Source organism: Tachysurus fulvidraco, chromosome 15, assembly GCF_022655615.1.
Source record: "Tachysurus fulvidraco isolate hzauxx_2018 chromosome 15, HZAU_PFXX_2.0, whole genome shotgun sequence".
In the NCBI taxonomy this organism is placed as follows: domain Eukaryota; kingdom Metazoa; phylum Chordata; class Actinopteri; order Siluriformes; family Bagridae; genus Tachysurus; species Tachysurus fulvidraco.
Genome location: NC_062532.1, coordinates 11,711,140 through 11,730,716, shown reverse-complemented (window position 1 = coordinate 11,730,716; position 19,577 = coordinate 11,711,140). Strand labels below are relative to the sequence as shown.

General features: G+C 36.6%; 1 protein-coding gene and 1 long non-coding RNA gene across 2 annotated transcripts; one reads left to right on the top strand and one right to left on the bottom strand.

The window, feature by feature from the left end:
• Positions 1-449: 449 nt before the first annotated feature.
• On the top strand, positions 450-9,737 carry tspan35 (tetraspanin 35). Its single transcript, XM_027141443.2, has 8 exons — positions 450-698; positions 4,386-4,462; positions 5,669-5,884; positions 7,682-7,756; positions 7,847-7,954; positions 8,505-8,630; positions 8,986-9,078; positions 9,259-9,737. Exons 2-8 carry the CDS (start codon positions 4,406-4,408, stop codon positions 9,316-9,318), a joined length of 735 nt encoding a protein of 244 aa, XP_026997244.2. The 5' UTR covers positions 450-698; positions 4,386-4,405; the 3' UTR covers positions 9,319-9,737.
• A 2,848-nt stretch (positions 9,738-12,585) lies between these two features.
• On the bottom strand, positions 12,586-19,533 carry LOC125138832. Its single transcript, XR_007137963.1, has 2 exons — positions 19,395-19,533; positions 12,586-12,773 (listed from the first exon to the last, which is right to left on the bottom strand). It is a non-coding gene; the product is annotated as an uncharacterized LOC125138832 (long non-coding RNA).
• Between the last annotated feature and the right edge of the window lie 44 nt (positions 19,534-19,577).

Here is a 19,577-nt window from a genome sequence, read left to right as displayed (position 1 = left end):
CAAGAGGTTCAGTTAATGTTCACATCCAACAAGTGTGAGTGGGAAAAATTGATCTGAGTTACTTTGACCTCAGGCTGGTTTGAGAAACTGCTGACGACCTGGGATTTTCACGCATGACTGTCTCTAGAGCGCACACACAAAGGTATACACAAAATGATCCAGTGAGTGAGATGATGACAGTCGCCAGGCTGGTTCAGAGTTATGCTGGTTCAAATGTAAACACTCTTACCAACAACATATCACTAATAGCCAAGAAGATTCTTATCTCTCTCTCTCTCTCTCTCTCTCTCTCTCTCTGTGTGCATTTCATACTTTTTTAGCGTTACTCTATGTAATAAAGTTCTTTTCGATACCAGTATGAGTCATATGATGTGCATAAACACAAGCCTGTGCATTGCCATGGCCACCACCTTGATTCTCCCCCACATCTCAGGTGGGACTTTCTCTACAGGGAACAGGAAACCGTCAGTCCCACTAGCTTTTCTTTCATCTCTTCTCTCCTCCCTCTTTCTCTCAGTCAATTGTAAACCTGCTGCAGTTCAGCCAGAAAGATTGAAGCAGAAGTGTAGAAAAGACAAACCGGTGCTTTGTATTTTCAGCCCTGTTTTCTGTGGACATTCAGAAATTTAGAAAGTTCCAACGCTTCCTGTAATCTTACGCATCTTACATTCTCCTGCCCCTTCGAGTCTTAAGTAAAGGTAAGAATTTCTTTTGCTCACTCTGTATCATATGAATTCTCTTGAAGCAAGTTAATTTATCCTTACATTAAGCTTATTCGATGAACTTTAACCACAAACTACCCCAAACAGACATTATTGTGTAATTATTTTGAGTCTGAATAAGTAAATCTCTCTATTTACCATGAATATACCATAATGGACACTGAACTCTTCAGCTGTTGTTTTTTTTTTAGTTTTTTTTTTTTTGTGTGTGTTTGTTTTGCTTTATTATGTATAACGGAAGTTTCTTTAACAAGTATTTTAACCAAAATTGGCGTTACATAATTAGTTTGTCATTTCTCACTCTTAGTGCTCAAGGGTTGTCCACAAGTTTAGCTATCTCCAGGAAATGATCGTCACCAGGTGTGCCCTGAAATTTCCAGCTCATTGCCCCTAGAATGAACGAGCAATAAAAACAAATCAAGTGACAACAGGAAAGAAATCCAAAAAAAGGCTTAATTAAGAAAGGAGAGAGCCCCATTAGCATGTCTTCTGGGTCATGGTGAATAAATATGTGTTATTTTTATTGCAGTTATACATCAGAATCAGTTTATTGGCAAGAATGTTTTTAGACACATAAGAAATTTGGTACCGGCTATTGGTGACCCTCAAAAGTACAGAGATAAAATAATGACACTTAATGCATTTAATTTACAAACTATGCTATCCAAAATAAAAATAGAAATCAAATGTCCGTTGCTGTTTTTTGTTTAAACAAAACATGAATGTCCTTGATCTTATCTGGGCACATGATAATTCAAATGTCCATGCAAAACACCAGCAAGCATCATATCATGTACAGTGGAAATTAAATGCAACTGATGAAGACTGTTTTTCTGTTTTCACTGAGTGGATTGAGATTCAGCCTGGGTGCTTAATAAATCACTGAACTCACTTAGCTGGTCAAGTGTGATGCTGAAACGGGCCATGGACAATAAATGCTTCCTGTTTCTATACTTACATACATGCATGTGAGCGGTAGGCCATGTTAGCTAGACAGAGTGAAAAAGAACTCACCTCTGTAATTAAAAAGCTCTGGAGATTTCAGTGTTGCTGTGATAAACCTAACACTAGATAAACATTGACATAACTAGAACAAACTCATGTAATTCATGCTTTCTTTTGTAAAGGGAAGTGCAAATAAAGTTTATTATTCCGTATCTGATATTTAATCTGAATAGATACCATACAGATAATGATTTTTGTGACAGGGAAGAAAAAGATGAGATGGTATCTGATGGCTGCTGATTGTGGTAAAGGTGACAACAGAATTTTAGAGACCGTAAACATCAATGTCAGTGATATTTATTGGAAATGAGACAGAAGTTGAGTGGAAGTTCATTCGTCATGGTCAGCACAGTCCCAACATGAAATGAGACATGTCAAATAAAAATCCCTGTCTTGTGTGGAAATAAGTCTTATCCTCTCTGATCTAACAGTAAATAAACATTTACTTAAAGTGATTTTTTGAGATATTAGCGTATAATGATTCTGATGCACACTGTGAGTAAATAACCTAGTGAAATTTCTAGCTATGATTCCTCTGTTGATAATATTGGTAATGAACACATACAAATAAATAAATTGTATTATCACCTGTCTTTACAGCTTAGGCACCCAAAAAGCTGTACATATTTATTATTGAAAACATTTAGGTGTGTAAAAGTTTTAAAAAATAAATATGTAGAGCTTTTTTTATATAAAGAGCATGGAGTATAAAATATAAAAATAACAGAGCATTCATGAAATTATTTGGTAGACCACTTGATCTAAGATTAGTGGATTAAACAATTATGGATAAGCCCTGATTAACAGACATTGTATAGGCTTAACAGATTATGAGAGCATTTGTGTATGTAGGCATTTAAATACAAGCTCATTGGTCAGATTTAAAAAACAAAACAAAAAAAAAAACACATTTGCGTGATGAGTGTAAAACCATGAAGCTAAACATTAGACATGGTAGCGTAACATACAATTTTTTAAGGTAGGGCAAAATACTAAAACCTTCTATTAAAGGTATACAGTGATATTTAAAATTATTTTATAAAAACACCAAAAACATTACAAGATGAGCAGTAGACCACTTTTCATTTGTTTTTCCAACTTTTTTGTTACATGACTAAATTAATCATTGAATTGAAAATTGATGTAAAGATTTCATTAATCGATGAGTTAACTTCTCATCGAGGTTAACAAAAAAGGTGGTCCATATCCTGAAATACACATTTTACACCGCACCACGCTCTGTCTAATCCTCTAACACTCCTCATCTGATCTCACCATCTCTCAGGATACAAGGAAGACATACATCATTACACGTCTCTGTTCTGGCACCTTGGTGGTGGACTGAAACTTTCCCTAAATGTCAAAACAACTGAGTCACTGGCTGACTGTAAACAATGTGAACAAGACCTACCTTTTCCTGAAATAGTAAAACAAACGCTTATATAAAAATAGAAACTTGTCTGTGTTCTACTTGCTCTATCACCTCCCAACCAGTATCAATCTATTCATTATTGTAGACTTCAAAACCTACTTCTGTAAGTAGCTCTGGTTAAGGACTTATTCCAAATGGCAAAAAATGTAAATTCAAAATGCCAATCCTGCTTTCTGTCACGTTTTGCACTTTAACAAACTCTCAAAAATAGTGAACCACATATATTGAGACTACCTGTACCTTATAAACGCACAATATCATGTTTAAATATCTCCATTTTGGACTTAGATGCAAAGTTAATGTATATTTTTGGAAAAAACAACTCTATGCAAATTAGTAACCGCAGTTACCGAATATGCCAGTCACTCAGGTGGTAAGGGATTTGTTTCCTTGTTTTCTAACATTAATCCATGCATGCAAAAGGCCCTGTTTTTCCACAGATCTAGGGGACTGATATGTCATTTCTCTTCCTTCTTACCTTTTTGAATGCAATTTACTTGTTTTCAATGTTTCATACAATACTGATTGTCCTCGATTTAATAAATTCCACCAAAGGTTCCTACCATTGTTATGCCACGTCACTCCCTCTCTTTCCATCATATGATATTTTTCTTCAACCCCTTTAATGTGTTTAATATCGCAATGTTCCCACAACCACTACAGTAATTGCGATGACAAACCTCAGTGTGGTTGAAAAGGTTAAATTTACCTTGCTGTTTTCTGTGTGATTGAATAATAATCTAACTCTAAATTAAACTAAATGTGGACAATTTTTCTGAATCTTCTATAATGTAAAAGACTCTATGAGTTAAATGGTTTGTGATTTCTATATGGTTTACCCATTGTAGATCTTCTAAAATGAAAGCTGTTTTCAAAAGTAAATTTGCTGCTTTTGCTAATGTTGTTACTGAACTGGAAGATTAAATTACTGTTGTAGTTTTGACCGAAGGATTCAGTTAAGTATTTAATCACAGCAAGCAGCTGTTTCTTGGATAGAGATCCTTAAACCCAAAATCCTTACATTAGTTTTATTTTTTTAAATAAAACTATTTAATAAAACAAAAACAAAACAAACAAAAAAAAAAAAAACAGATTAAACAGTAGGGTATGAGTTGTACTGAGCCCACAATCTCCACAGTATTAGGACTTTTTTAAGAAAACTGACCAAACAACCTTCCTGGCCTTGCCTTGATTTTAAGTTACTCATGTCTTTATGTCTGTTTCAGGTACATAAGACACCATCAAGATGGGCTGCTTTGCATTTTTGAAAACAATGATGTTTATTTTCAATGGCATCATCTTTGTAAGTACAATGGATTTTATAATTTTTTTATAACTGCATTATGTCTCATATTAGGAAAAATATATCTGCTAAATGCACTTAAATGTATAGTATAAAAGATTTTGTAATTCCAACCAAGTATAGCTCCTTTTCACTTTTGCTCCAAAGCCCTTGAAACACACCCACTTGAATGACAGGGTACATGATTGACTGGCAGGCTGAGATGCACACTTGTTTCTGATTGGATGTTGGTTGTCAACCTTATTTGTTTGCTTTTTTCATTATCCAAAGTCATGTTTGGTCATGGAATTTAGTCATGGCCACAGAGAAACAGCTCAAAGATAAAATTCTTATCATAAAATTCATCCATAGGAATGGGACAAATGATGCATGTCAGTTGTTAACATGGAATGAATATTTGCTGCTTATTGTGCTTCGAAATGCATCACTACACAAGTTAGTAACAAAGTAACTGAATTAACCTGGACTGTCACCCATGTTGTGAGAGTTTATTTCCTTGCTTTCTGACCTTTATTCTGGCATGCAAATGGATTGCCCTACCACCTCGGTGGATAAATAGGGTTAATGAGGTTTCTTCCTATCCTATTTCTTATGATGGTTGTCAACAAACATAGCTTACTAAAGGCTAATGCAAAAAAATATTCTGGATATTCTACTAATGTTCTAAATAAAGTAATTAAAGTGTGTAATCAGCACAGTTAAGTTACATTTAGTAGCTCAATGACATGAAGCACACAAAACCCATATAAAAACGTACAGAAAAGGCTCCATATAAAATTCTAAAAAAAAAAAAAAAAAAAGCAAAGTTCACAGACAACTGAAAAACTGACAATGTCAGTGATATTTAAGGTGAAAGAGTACCTACTAAGCATACCATACACTAAATAAACCAGTAATCCATATACAAAAATAACTCAAGCCAAATTGTATAATCTGAAGCCTATGGATCTCCTCTTATGGATTTAAATGTACACAAGCTCAGGGGCTCTTGTTGGATAAGAATGATTTTCGGAACTAACTACCTGTTCATGGAAACTCTTGTGAACCATGACACGATGCCCTAAATAATGTATAAAGCAGGAATAAAGAGCCATGTGATAGATCGAGGTTTCATGTGCATTTTAATAAAAAAGGAGAAATGTAATCTTGTATCCCTGTTTCATATAATCTCTCCTCTCTCTCTTTTTCTGTCTTCCTCTTTCTCAGTTGGCTGGAGCAGGTATCTTGGCTGTAGGTATCTGGGTAAAGGTAGATAATAACTCTATCATGGGTGCTCTACAAGGCCTGTCTGGTGCCCCATCTGAGCTGAAGCAGGTTCTGAATGTAGGCTACCTGCTGATTGCTGTGGGTGGTGTGCTGATGCTGCTCGGCTTCCTGGGCTGCTGTGGTGCTGTTCGCGAGAGTAGGTGCATGCTGCTTACAGTAAGTCTGCTTCCTCAGTTACAGCATTTATCACACAGTTAAAAGACCAGACACATGAACTTGTGTTATAACCCTAAACACATTTTGGCACTCTCGGTTCTGTAGATAATGTAAACTGCTATGTAACATTATGGCCTCTTCTTAGTATGGGTGAGAACTTACATACAACTCATTTCATATCATAAAGGAACTATATATATAAAAACTAATAAGGAAATATATCTAATATTAATCCTAAAATTTTGTATTATATAAATCTTTATATTATTCTTTATAATAACCTTTTGCTCTATGTTTATGTTCTGTAAAGCTGCTTTGAGACAATGTCAATTGTTAAATGCACTATACAAATAAATTTGAATTGAATTGAATTGAAATAGGAGGCTGAGAACACTTAACTCTTTAAGATACCTTGTTACCTCCAAAAACTTGTTTTCTAGAAGTATAGTTAAATTATTGCTTAGTAAATGCACTAATCCAGATCTATTAATTGCGTATCTTCAAACTTGAAACTTTACTCACTAAAGAACTCTTTTAAACACAAAGGCTTTTAGAGACTGGGAAAGTGTGACGTAATGATCTGTTCATTCTCTACAGATGATATCACCTTAACCACAGACAATACATTCTGTTCTCACAGACCATAATCCTTACTAATGCTCATGATCGAGGATTAAATCAGTGACGGAATGTACAACAAAGGATATAATAGTGAATTAACCATACAAAACCAATTTCATATTATTTTACTAGGGAACACAAACCCAAACATGAAGCTCACACTGTGGTGATACATAGTTTACTAAATAAATGTATAGTCTCTGCAGTGATAATTCACTTGTGTAAAACAGTGAATTTGGTAAAAATTGTAAAAAAAAAAAAACGAACAAAAAAAAAGACCTCGATTATCAACAGTATATAAAGAAAGGTAACATAGGTTTGTTAGCTAGCTAGTCATCTATGTTTCCAGCTATGGAGTTAGCTAAAGATGCATCTAACAAATATTCTCTTAAACATCAACAACATAATTTACAAATCATTATCACCGCATTTTCTTATTTATTTATTTATTTATTCATTTGTTTGTTTGTTTGTTTGTTTGTTTGTTTGTTTAAAACCTGGTAAATTGGGTTAGGGAGGCTCAGGTGTCTCTGCTGTCACAGACAAGCAACTGAAGCGTTGACTGTCAGTAGAAAAGTTTTTTTATTGGGTTTCAAATTATTGAATTATTAAATTATTAAAATAAAACAAACAAATTGTATTGGTGCTGCACTAGAGTTTTGTCCAAGAAGTATTTATTCACTAATTACACAATTTTCAAACTGTTTTCAAGTTAATTTGGTCTGAGCATGATTAATTCTCTTAATTAACTACAAAAAAATTACAGCATGATTCTTTAACTCTACTATCAAAATGTTTTGATACATTTCTGAAACCACTATAAACATTTGGTTACACAGTATTTCATAATTGCACAATTGCTTGTTTTATAATGGATAATAAAAAAAGAAATGTACCATGAACTGCAGATGTTGCATCCAGTGATTCTACCATGTTTTGCTTCTGAAAGTCTGAGCTCAAAGAAAATCCCGCGTTTCTCACTCGTAATTACTGTAGGACTTTTTGGTGGCGCTTATGTGCGTTTAACTTGTAAATACGATCTTTCTGGCATGCATTAAGTTGTCACAGAGGTCCGCATCACACTCAATGCACGTCTTTTACTGTATATGTCTAACACATCTGTTGAATTGGTCTAAAGTTTGGTGCCCTCACTTTTATTGCTCTTTCTCTCCGCAGTTCTTTGTCATTATCCTTATAGTTTTCATTGCTGAGGTTGCTGGAGCAATTGTGATTTTGGTCTTCAAGGGACTGGTAAGTAACACAAACACCCTTTACAGATCCAGATAGCTGTTTTTGATTACTTATTGCTTAATGGTTTCTACTGCAAATTATGTTTCTCAGATACAAACTCTGATAACTCAGCTGGGAGTCACTGTAGTGGAAAGCATTCGAAAAGATTACGGCAATAATCCAGACGTCACGGGTCTGTGGAACACCACTATGGACTTGGTTGGTAAATTATGTTGTTAATTACAGACAAACTTGATACAGTTTTTTGATTGTGGTTCACATTTTAATTAAAGAAAATTTAAGACAAATTCAAAATTCAAGATTCTTTTATTGCCTCGATACTGAGTACAACATATTTAAAGCAGTCCTTCCAGCGCAATTCACATAGAATTTGGTGCAAGCTAAACAAACAACGCAACATTGGCAGTCAAGGCGATTGTAATAAATCAGTTACTGTAATTGATGTATAAGGTATACATAAGTATGTAAGTATTTTATATAGATAAAAATAAATACATATAAATAGGTTATTGCACAATAGTCAAAAAAATAGGGATTTGTATATAATGAGAGAGTATTAAAATGTAACAGATGTCACGTATGTCAATCATATATTATCAGTAAACAAATCTTTGCCTAATATACTTACATGTTTACATGATTACAAATGATTGGTCATTAATGTCTGTAATTTCTGCTTTAATTTAAATGTTAATATCTCTGTATGGGGTATGTTTAACACCTCTTCTGTTTGTTTCTGTTTCTGTAGCTGAAATGCTGTGGATTCAACAACTATACAGATTTCACGGGTTCCCCGTTCGTCCAAAGCACCCAACTGTATCCAATCCAGTGCTGTCGGCTTCAACCCTGTAGTTACCTAAACGCTACAGTTGCGGTAATGCTACTAGCTAATGCAACTAAAACATGCTAATGTTTTTATTTTTTCAGTAAATTTATTTTATGGCAGATCTATTCATCTAGCTACTAAAATGGCTGGCAGGTACTGTAAGTGAGCACTGAAAGATTTAATTCCTATAGATTGACCAATGAAAACACAACGACCACATAACTAGAGGAAGAGAGTGTGTTGTCGTTTGTTTTCGGCTTTTTCATATTTTATATCTGCATAATAACAATATTTATTTACAAAAATATTTAGAAATCCTTATGCTAGAATATGAAAATCACTAATATTCCATTCTTTTTTTGTCTACTATATGATTATATGATTTTATCTTTTTCTTCCACAGAATATAAATGGATGTTTGCCAGCATTGATGAAAATCGTTGATTCAAATTCAGTTGTCATCATAGCGGTGGCCTTGGGCATCGCCGCACTTGAGGTAGTATAGCAATTCCCCTTGTCTTTATATAAATGCTCTTGACTACTACATAATGCAAATTCATAAGAATTCTTGTATCAAAAGTGTTTATTGGTTCTAGCATACTGCCATTTTATTTAGTTTTTTTTTTTTTTCATGAATAAAGTTTCTCCTTTCTGTTTTTTTTTCTTTAACTATTAGCTCTTCGCCATGGTTGTCTCCATGACCATGTATTGCCAGATAAAATCCACAGAAGCCTGAAACCTGACCAAAAGACCAATCCCAACTTCTGAAATGTAAAATCTACTGAAAACTTTTTCAAAATAAATGTTGATTTTTAGAATTGATGTAAATTAAAATGGTTTGTTTCTTATATGAACACTGAATATGTGCACAGTAATATATTTATGTTCATTAAAGGATTTATTATGATTAATGTTTATTATTGATTCAGACATGTTTTCCACAGATAACTCAGTGTCTACTGACATAGTGTTATAGACACAAAAATGATCAATGCCTTTTTATCCAGTTTTTGCTGTGAAAGTATCTGCAATGAATATTATAGACATTTATAGATATTTTGTGATAATTATATGTTTCTTAAAAATGCACCTTTACAAACTTTTTACAAATTGTTTTGTGTAAATAAATGACAAATTAAAGAATGAATCTATATATCTTCCAACTTAAGTGAAAATTTGTTGCAGCCAATATTAAATAACTCTTTTCGGTGATCACTACTTTTTTTTTATCCTTCACCTTCTTTTTCTTATTACACTAAGAGGATGAACAGAATGATTCTCTTTTCTGCCTAGAACAAAATTTTAAACTTTTAAACTGGCTGAACGGCAAGTGTGACCTCTGGCATAACTGACAACTGGTACAACTGGTAATACCATCTCTACTGGATGAAGCATGGTGGTGGCCGCATCCCATGCTGTAGGTGTTTCTTAGCAACAGGGATAGAAGATTAGTCAGAATTAAGGCAAGGATGGGTGCATTCAAAGTCACACATCAGAGGAAAGGGCCACCTTTCAAAATAGAAATGATCAAAAGCATTAAGGGTTATTGACCGTGTCCAATCTTATCCACAAAGGGCCGGTGTGGGTGCAGGTTTTCATTCCAACCAAGCAGAAGCCACACCTGTTTCCACCTGTTTAAACAGTTGTTCTTGACTTTTAGTAGACTCTGGTGTGGCTTCTGCTTGGTTAGAAAGAAAACCTAGACCCACACCGGCCCTTTCCAGGCAAGATTGGACACCCGCTGATCTACGGCAACAAAATAGCAACAAAAGACAAAAAAGCAATAAAATGTTTGACAATTTGAAGGGTCTAGGTATCGCCCAAACCCACTGTATAACTAGCCGATTTCCCCAGTAATATCCCAAATATGTTCACCAAGCTTAACAGTTAGCACACATTAAGCAAATAATTCGTAGGTTTTATTTTTCTTTACCTTGATTATTTATTTATTATTAGTTTTTTAATTGTTCAGAGGTTTAATTCCTAGTGTATATCGTTCTTATTCAGTTGTTTTTATTTTCTTGTTTCTTGGACTTTTTTTAATGAAATAATTCAATTCAGTTCAATTCAAGTTTATTTGTATAGCGCTTTTTACAATTGACATTGTGTCAAAGCAGCTTTACAGAACATAAACATAGAACAAAGTGTTATTATAAGAATAATATAAAGATTAATAGAATACAAAATTCAAGATTAATATTAGATAGATTTAGTTCACAGTGTGTATGTATATATCCCCAATGAGCAAGTCTGAGGTGACTCAGGCAGCAGTGGCAAGGAAAAACTCCCTTAGATGGTAAGGAAGAAACCTTGAGAGGAACCAGACTAAAGGGGAACCCATCCTCATATGGGTAACACTGGAGGGTGTGATTATAAATATACAGTCTAACAAATGTTGTATAGATGCAAAATATCACATGGAGTTCACATCTTTTTAGTATAGCAGAATCTAAGTGTAGCTGGTAGATCTCTGGATGCCTCAGGGTTCACTGGGTCAGCCTCATCTCAGTGGTCCAAAATCTTCATCGCACGGAAGACGATCAGGGCTGGTATAATTTTTGGATGCCTCGGGATGGGTAGAAAGAGAGAAGCAGTGTAGAGGGATTAACATATCTGCTGTTCATAAAATTTGCATTCTGATATAATAGTGCACAGTATTATGGGATGTATTATGTGTACACCTGACTAAAGAGATGAGTTTTTAATCTACATTTAAACTGGGAAAGTGTGCCTGAGCCCCGAACACTATCAGGAAGACTATTCCAAAGTTTGGGAGCTAAATATGAAAACGCTCTACCACCTTTAGTAGACTTTGATATTCTGGGAACTACCAGAAGTCCTGAGTTTTGTGATCTCAGAGAGCGTGAAGGATTGTAACGTGTTAGAAGACTAGTTAGATACATGGGAGCTAAACCATTAAGAGCCTTGTACGTAAGTAGCAGCAGTTTGTAGTCAATTTTAAACTTAACAGGTAGCCAGTGTAGTGATGATAAAATTCGGGTTATAAGATCATATTTTCTTGTCCTAGTGAGAACTCTAGCAGCTGCATTTTGGACTAACTGTAGCCTATTTATTAAAGATGCAGGACAACCACCTAGTAATGCATTACAATAGTCCAGTCTAGAGGTCATGAATGCATGAACTAGTTTCTCAGCATCAGATACAGACAGGATGTTTCTTAGCTTGGTAATATTTCTAAGGTGGAAGAAGGCTGTTTTTGTAGTATGGGTGATATGATTTTCAAAGGACAAGTTGCTGTTTAATATAACACCCAGGTCTTTCACTGTTGAGCTACTAGTAACAGTGCATCCCTCTAAATGGAAGTTCTGCCAAATGCTGTAAATGTAAATGTAAGTTAACTTGTAAGAGTTTGTGTGTACTGGTTTTTGGACCTATAAGTAGTATTTCTGTCTTATCGGAGTTTAACAACAGAAAATTACAGCTCATCCAATCCACCTATAAATAAATAAAGGAAAATAAACAAAAAGTAAAACTTCAAATTAGTTTTAAGCATCACTGGGGTTAATGTTGCAGTAAACTAGTTAACAGTCACCAGACACAGACCTAAAGAGGATAAACAGAAAACACTGAGTAAAATTCACAAGAACATAATATGGCATGTAGAGCATGTTCATAATGTGTAGAGCATGTATATACAAAATCAAGCATATGTAGTTTTACTCTCAGTGGTTCTTATTGGACATTTCAAATGTATTTTCCTTGTACACCTTAATATCTGGATAATATAAGCTAAACAGCCATTCAAAAAGCTTATGAAACAGTAAATGCATTGTGCTTTCTATACACATTTGATGCTCTAGATCAAAACAATGTTAAAGATTTGGATCATGAACACACTGCTACCAAAAATGTATTTAAATGCAGAGAAATGTGAAAGCAATCGTTATACACACAACATTTACATATTTTACATGTATTTGAACTGTGATATTCCTGTGCAATGAGAAATTAATGATCCAGAAGGCAGAGGATGAAGAGAGTCTTTTTCTTTTTTTTCTTTTTTATTAAACAGCGCTTTCTTACTCTACATTATTTGACACTGAAGCACACAAAAAATGAACAAAATGAATTACAATTAAATGCAGCATAAGGCTCAAGTTTAGCTCAGCGGGGTCAAGGCAGGAAAGGTCAGCTCCATCTCTCTATAGCATCTGCTAGGCATCTGGCAGCCTGGTGAGAAGGAAAAGTAGAACATAATTTGGCTGTCATTAACCACACAGCCTTGCAGGCAATCAATCAGTCATTACTCTCTCTTTTTCTCCTTTGCACCCCTCTGCTTCACAGCTGGCACTCAATCACGCCCCCTAGTGTCCAAAGACAAAATATAGAACCACTCACTCACTCACAATAAAAAGAAATAGATCAAATTTAATAGAAAATGTAAAAGAATTAAATAACAGAGCACACTGTCTGAAAAATTACAAAATGATAGAAGATAACATGGATGAACACTTGCTCTGATTAACGTCAGTTCATTGTGCTGTATAACAAGTCATCGTTAAGTGAGATTGCTTTAACAAGTTAGTCCAAAAATTCTATTTAAAAAATTTAATTATGTGATACAGTACAACAGAACATGCAGTAGTTTGTGCATACTTGTCATCTTTATGTGCCACAGACCAGGGTAAATAACAGTCGATTAGATACTGTCAGCCATTTTTAAGTGCCACATCACTGGTTTAAAGTGATGGTTCAGTGAACAATTGTAATGTTGGATACACTCAAAAGAAGCAGCTAAGATATGATTAAGGAATGCAAGAACAGTTAGTAAGCACAATCAGAAGTGATAAGCACTAGGGTTAGGGTTAAGCCAATAAGCTTTTACAAGTTTAAACTTGTCGAATATACTGTATATACTAACATGACCTAAAGATAAGAAACAAGATTTATTTGCAGATTGGAAAGAATACAAAAAGGAGGTACAGTAGAGTCTCAACAACAGGTTAATATTCAGGTTGACATTTCCTTTAAGGTTTGGTTATCAGCTTGGGAGCAAGGTCTAATGGTTCCATTGTCTTCTGTTTTTTTCTCTGTTTGAGACGGGGGAAGAAAGTATTTGGACCCCTAAATTGTTGCCGTTTCTTTCTCTTTTTTTGTTTTTTCCCTTTTAATTCTTAATGTCCAGAATAAAGGCTCACCACCCATCTCAACCTGAGTCCTGTGTTCTACAGTATCTATGCAGAAGTTGTGAATAAGCAAGCTGTAGACCACACTGCCATCCTGAGCCTGCTTTCCTCCTTTCAGCCCACACAAACTGCTCTTTATGCCACTTTTTCTAGCAAATATTACACCCCTGGATGATGCAGAGAAATACCTGGAGATGTTTGAAGGTACCACCCTGGTGTGCAGTTGGTTGAGGGGAGAGTGGGGGCTACACATCTATGCCCTCCTGATGGGAGAAGCCCAGATGGTAGCCCGTAGGCTGCCACCGGAGTGCCAGCTACATTACATGGCCGTGCAGAGAGCCGTGCTTGAGCGTGTTGGACTGTTGCCAGAGGAACATCAGTAGCAGTTCCATACCATGGTGCTCAGGGAGGGGTATCAGCTGTTCATATATGCCCGGCAGCTCTGGATGCAGCTAGACCCTTCCCACCTGGAGAAGGTCAATGAGGAAGTTGCACTGGAACAGTTCACTACTGCGTTGCCAGCAGAAACATTTGAGTTGGTCCAGTAGCATCAACTTGACTCGTTGACCATCACCATCTAACTGGTCAAGCCCTACACATCTGTGTGCATGGACACAGCAAGACAGCACACATTACTGCCAGTTACCAGAACTCCTCTCACCCCAGTGCCACATTGTAAGGGATTGCTCCTGCCTGTAGCTTCCCAACCTCCTGGGCATTTATTTGGGTAATATGCTGGTGTGTTTCCAGATTAATAAATCCAAAACAAGGCCAACAATGGAGGTAAAATGAAATGGGTGGTAAAGATACCATCAGACATGTGTACCTAGTTCAAACCTTACCAACTTGCTGATTGACCTCATTAAAAAAAAGGGTACCAGACACAGTGCAGTGTTCGGAGCAGTGCCAGCAGGCCTGTGTGAGGGTTAAAACAGCTGTGAGGTGTCTTTGATTTATGCCCTTAACTTTTCCCTCCCTCTTGTGATGCAGATTGACACATCGGACAGGAGCTAGGGGCATTATCTCATACTGCTTGCTGGGACACCCACTCTTTGTTTGGGCCACACCACCCTTGCAGTGGCTCCAATACTTAAAGGATGCCAAAATGTTTCTGATTCTGTCTCTCTCCCTTTCAGTGTTTTTCCTTTTTGTGATTATTAAGAGAATGACGGTAAGATACTTTGTGGCAGCATTTATTTCAGTTAGAATTTCATTCCTCTGTGTTGAAATATTGTCAACCTTACAATTGTTGTACAAAGCAAACATAGAACATAATTAACATTACTGACATCTAGAATGACACCATTTGCACTGTATGTGTCAGTCATATTAAAGGAGTAGTCAAACATTTTTGAGCCTTGTGTTGTATATGATGTCAGTTCTCATTAAAACTAAGAAATCTTTCTATTCCAACAACCCGCTTTTTGAAACTAGTATTTTCCTCTATGTCCCTGGTGCTAAATGAAGACACAGACCTACATAAGATAACACTGGGCTAAGTGCTTTAAAGTAAACATTTACATTAATCAATGTTAAGTGTCTTGTGATATGCAGAGCTGTAAAAGGCACAGAGCTGGGCAGCACTATTCCGCTGCCTGGGGAGAGAACTAATTTCCAGGACTGAAAACGTAAGAAAGATAAGAAACTAGCAAAACGTATTAAAAGGCAACATTGCCTTGAGGCACAGACTATCATTCAGGTAATATATTTATTCTAGGTCTATAAACATTTTTTCAGAAGTTTCACCCTGCCCTCAATTTCTGAGCTATACCGCCCCCTGGTGGTGGCACTCTTCACCACTCCCCATACCGTACCATACGTAAGATATCAGAGCGCTGGGGAGTGTTTTGCTATTGTCAATGATTTAATACATGGACATACATTTGTATTATTTTTTCCCCCACATATTACACATACTCATACATACATACATACATACATACATACATACATACATACATACATACATACATACATACAACTTTTAAAAACAATATATTAAATACGATAAACTTATTATTTTGACACGTAATTGTACCACTTACCAAACATCTCAACAATAAATTAATAATACAAATATTTAAAAACTACATGTGTGTCTGTTTTCTTATCCAGTTCATAATTATTATTACCACAATAGGAGTCTGGTGGAGAGAGGAGAGGACTGAAATGTTGCTATCCATGCTCACCATTCTAATTTTTTTGGCATAAATCTTTAATTTTGTGATAGTGTTGAATGTGCTAATGTTGAAAGCCCCTCCCTCACCACTGCCATTAACATATTCAAGGGTGAAAGTACTTTGAAGCTATTGGATATAAAATGTGGCAGTTAAAAAGCCTTCTCTGTTAGAAAATGCTTTTTTTTTAAATGTACTCTCAATAGAACATTTTCTGACATGGCTGGTGTTTCATGCATTAATCTACATTTCTTGTACCTTTTAAGAACTGCTGCTGACTGTCCTGTTTTATTCCAGTTTTTCTATTTGCAATATACTGTACTCATACTGAACATCATGTAAACATACTTAATTCTGTCTTTGCCTTACTCTTCTATAAGCAAACCAAGCAAACCTCTTTCTTTAAACAAACCATGTCACCAGTACACTAATCAGACCAAAAGGTTTAAAGTAAAAAAACAAACAAACAAATAAAACAAACACCTGAAGTCAGTCCCTGGGCTAATGAGCTACATTCAGTGAAATCGTGTCTTTTCATGACTGCTACAGTCTCTAAGCTATACAGCATAGCTGGTCTCACTACTGTCTTGTACAACTTTTCTTTGATTCTTGCTGACACACTTCTGTCAACATTCACTCCTAACTCTTTTCTCCACCCACCCACTCCAACCCGCCTGCATTCGGCTCTTCACCTCGCTTCCACGCTCCCTGTCGCACTGGACGGTTGACCCAAAATACTTAAACTCCTGCACCTTCTTGACCTCAGCCCCCTGTAACCTTAATATACTACTTTGCTCTCTCTAGTTAAAACACATGTATTCTGTCTTACTACGACTGTCTTTCTGATTGTTCCTTCACCTGCTCCCTACTCTCACTACAGAACAAACAGATACAGTCATCTGCAAACATCATTGTCCACAGAGATTCCTGTCTGACTTTAGCTGTCAACCTGTCTATCACCACAGCAAACAAGAAGCAAACATCTCACTGCTGTCATACTCCTCTCATACATATCCTAAACTACCCTGATATACTTCTTTGCCACTCCTGACATCCTCACACAGTATCATAGCTCTTCTCTCGGCACCCTGTCATACGCTTTCTCTAAATCCACAAAGATGCAGTGAAGCTCCTTCTGACCATCTCAGTCATTGCATCAATAGTTCTCTTTCTGGGCATGGAGCTATACTGCTGCTCACAAATATCCACTTCCTTTCATAGCCTAGCTTCCACTACACTTTCCTATAGATTCATTATGTGGCTCATCAACTTTATACTTCTGCAGTTACTACAACCCAGTTACATCACCCTTGTTCTTAAAGATCGGCAATAGAACACTTCTCCTCCATTCCTCGGGCATCTTCTCACTCCCTGCTGAACAATCTAGATAGAAACCTTAGACAATACCTTAATATTTGCTATTTCCTGCTCTGCAACATTCACCTCTTCCTTGTGTATTTCCATCCTAATTTCCTCATTCATCAGCCCCTCAAAATACTCCTTCCACTCTCCTCGCCTGTTAGCACCTTTCCAACTCTATCTGTAATCACAATTTTATCTGTTGCACATCCTTCCCATCTCTGTCTCTCGGCCTTATTAAACTGTACAAATCCTTCTCACCTTCCCTCGTGTCTAACCTATCATACAACTCATCGTATGCTTTCTGTTTGGCTTTTGCCATGTCTCTCTTGACTCTGCACTGCGATTCTTTTCAATCCTGTCTATTTTCTTCGTTCCTTTCTACATCCCACTTCTGTTTAGCTAGGCTCTTCCTCTAAATGCTGTCCTGTACTTCCTCATTCCACCACCATGTTACCTTATCTGCTTTTCTCCTTCCAGATGACACACCTTGCCCCCTCCTACCTGTCTGCCTGTTCACTTCTGCTGTACTGTAGTTTCCCAGTCAACTGGAAGCTTCCTGACCACCAAAAGCCTGTCTCAGCTTCTGTCTGAATTCCTCAAGTCATTCTTCCTTTTTTAACTTCCACCACTTGGTCTTCTTTTCTATCTTTTCTCTCCTCTTCTTCCTGACCACCAGAGACATCTTACACATCACCATCAAATGCTGTCTGGCTACAATATCTCCTACCACCACCACTTTCCAGTCACTAATCTCTCTCAGATTGACTTGTCTACATAGCATGTAGTCTACCTGTGTACTACTACCTCCACTCTTAACTCTGTTACTCTCTCTTGTGAATAAGTGTTACCATCTGTCCTTCTAGGTTCCTTTTTTTTTACACCAAACCTGCATATCACCTCACCACCTCTGTTCCACTCAACAACATGCCCGTTGAAGTCTGCTCCAATCACTACTCTCTCCCATCCGGGAATACTCTCGATCACCTCATAACTCACTCCAGAATCTCTCCTTCTCTTCAAACTCACAGCCTACTTGTGGAGCATAACCACTGAGGACATTTAACATCAACCCTTCAATTTCTTACTTCAAACTGATTACCCAGTCTGACACTCTTTTCACCTCTAAAACATTCCTCACAAACTCATCCTTCAGGATCACTCCTACCCCATTTCTCTTCCTATCCACACCATAATAAAACAGTTTGTATCCCCTTCCAATACTATGTACTTTCTTCCCTTCCACTTGGTCTCCTGAACACACAGTATATCTATCTTCCTTCTCCAAGTCATGTTCTCCAGCTCTCTACCTTTTCTGGTCATTGTACCAAAGTTAAGAGTCCCTATTCTCAGACATATACTCCTGACTTTCCTCGTCACTCTCTGTCTATGGACCTTTCTCCCTCCTCTCCTTCCCCGGTCAACAGTAGTCAAATTTCTGCTGACACCCTTTAGGTCGACAGCCCTGCTGCCAGTCATCGTTAATCCGGGCCACGATCGATCCGATACAGAACTTCCACAGAAGATTTGCATGTTTAATTTGGCACCGGATGCCCGTCCTGAGGCAACCATCTCTATTTATCCAGGCTAGGGACCGGCACAGAAGTCTTTGGCTTCCAACCCCTGTGGCTAGATTTCATCACTGAATTCAACTAACAGTTGTAAAAGCTATTCAAAACTTGTCAGTTTATGATAAATGACAAAGGTGCAGAGATTGAATGAGGTCATAAGGGAACTCAGAGGAACTGTATATTTGCTTTTGGGGATGTAAAATTATTCAGCTCTCCTATCCATTTCATCGGTGGGTTATAACACTAGACTACACCACAGACTAGTCTTGGACAAAATAGAGCTGTTAGAATGAATCATGGAATCAAAATGCTGTCTGGGAAAATCGCAAGAGTTTTTTTTTTCTTCTTTTATTTACAGTGGTGGAAATCAGAACACACCTTTTTTTGCTTATAAAATAAATAAATAAATAAATAAATAAATAAATAAAAACAAACAAACAAACAAACAAACAAACAAACAAATAAAGTGTCTATGAATAAAACGTTTGAGTAAATTAGGCCTAAGCATCATAGACCTAATGCTCGATGTTTTACCTTTTACTTTCAGTTTTTACTTACAGAGCTGAGAAGTTTAACTAGACTATGTGGTGATGGCAGATTGCAGTCGTGGCATGAAGCCAAACCGGCGTCGACGAGGAGGAGCCAAGAAGCGCTCGTGTTACCGGAGCCACAACAGGAGAAGCTCAAACAGTCTCTTTCACTCGAGTGAACGTTTCTGCTCAAGTCCTCAGGATTCCTCAA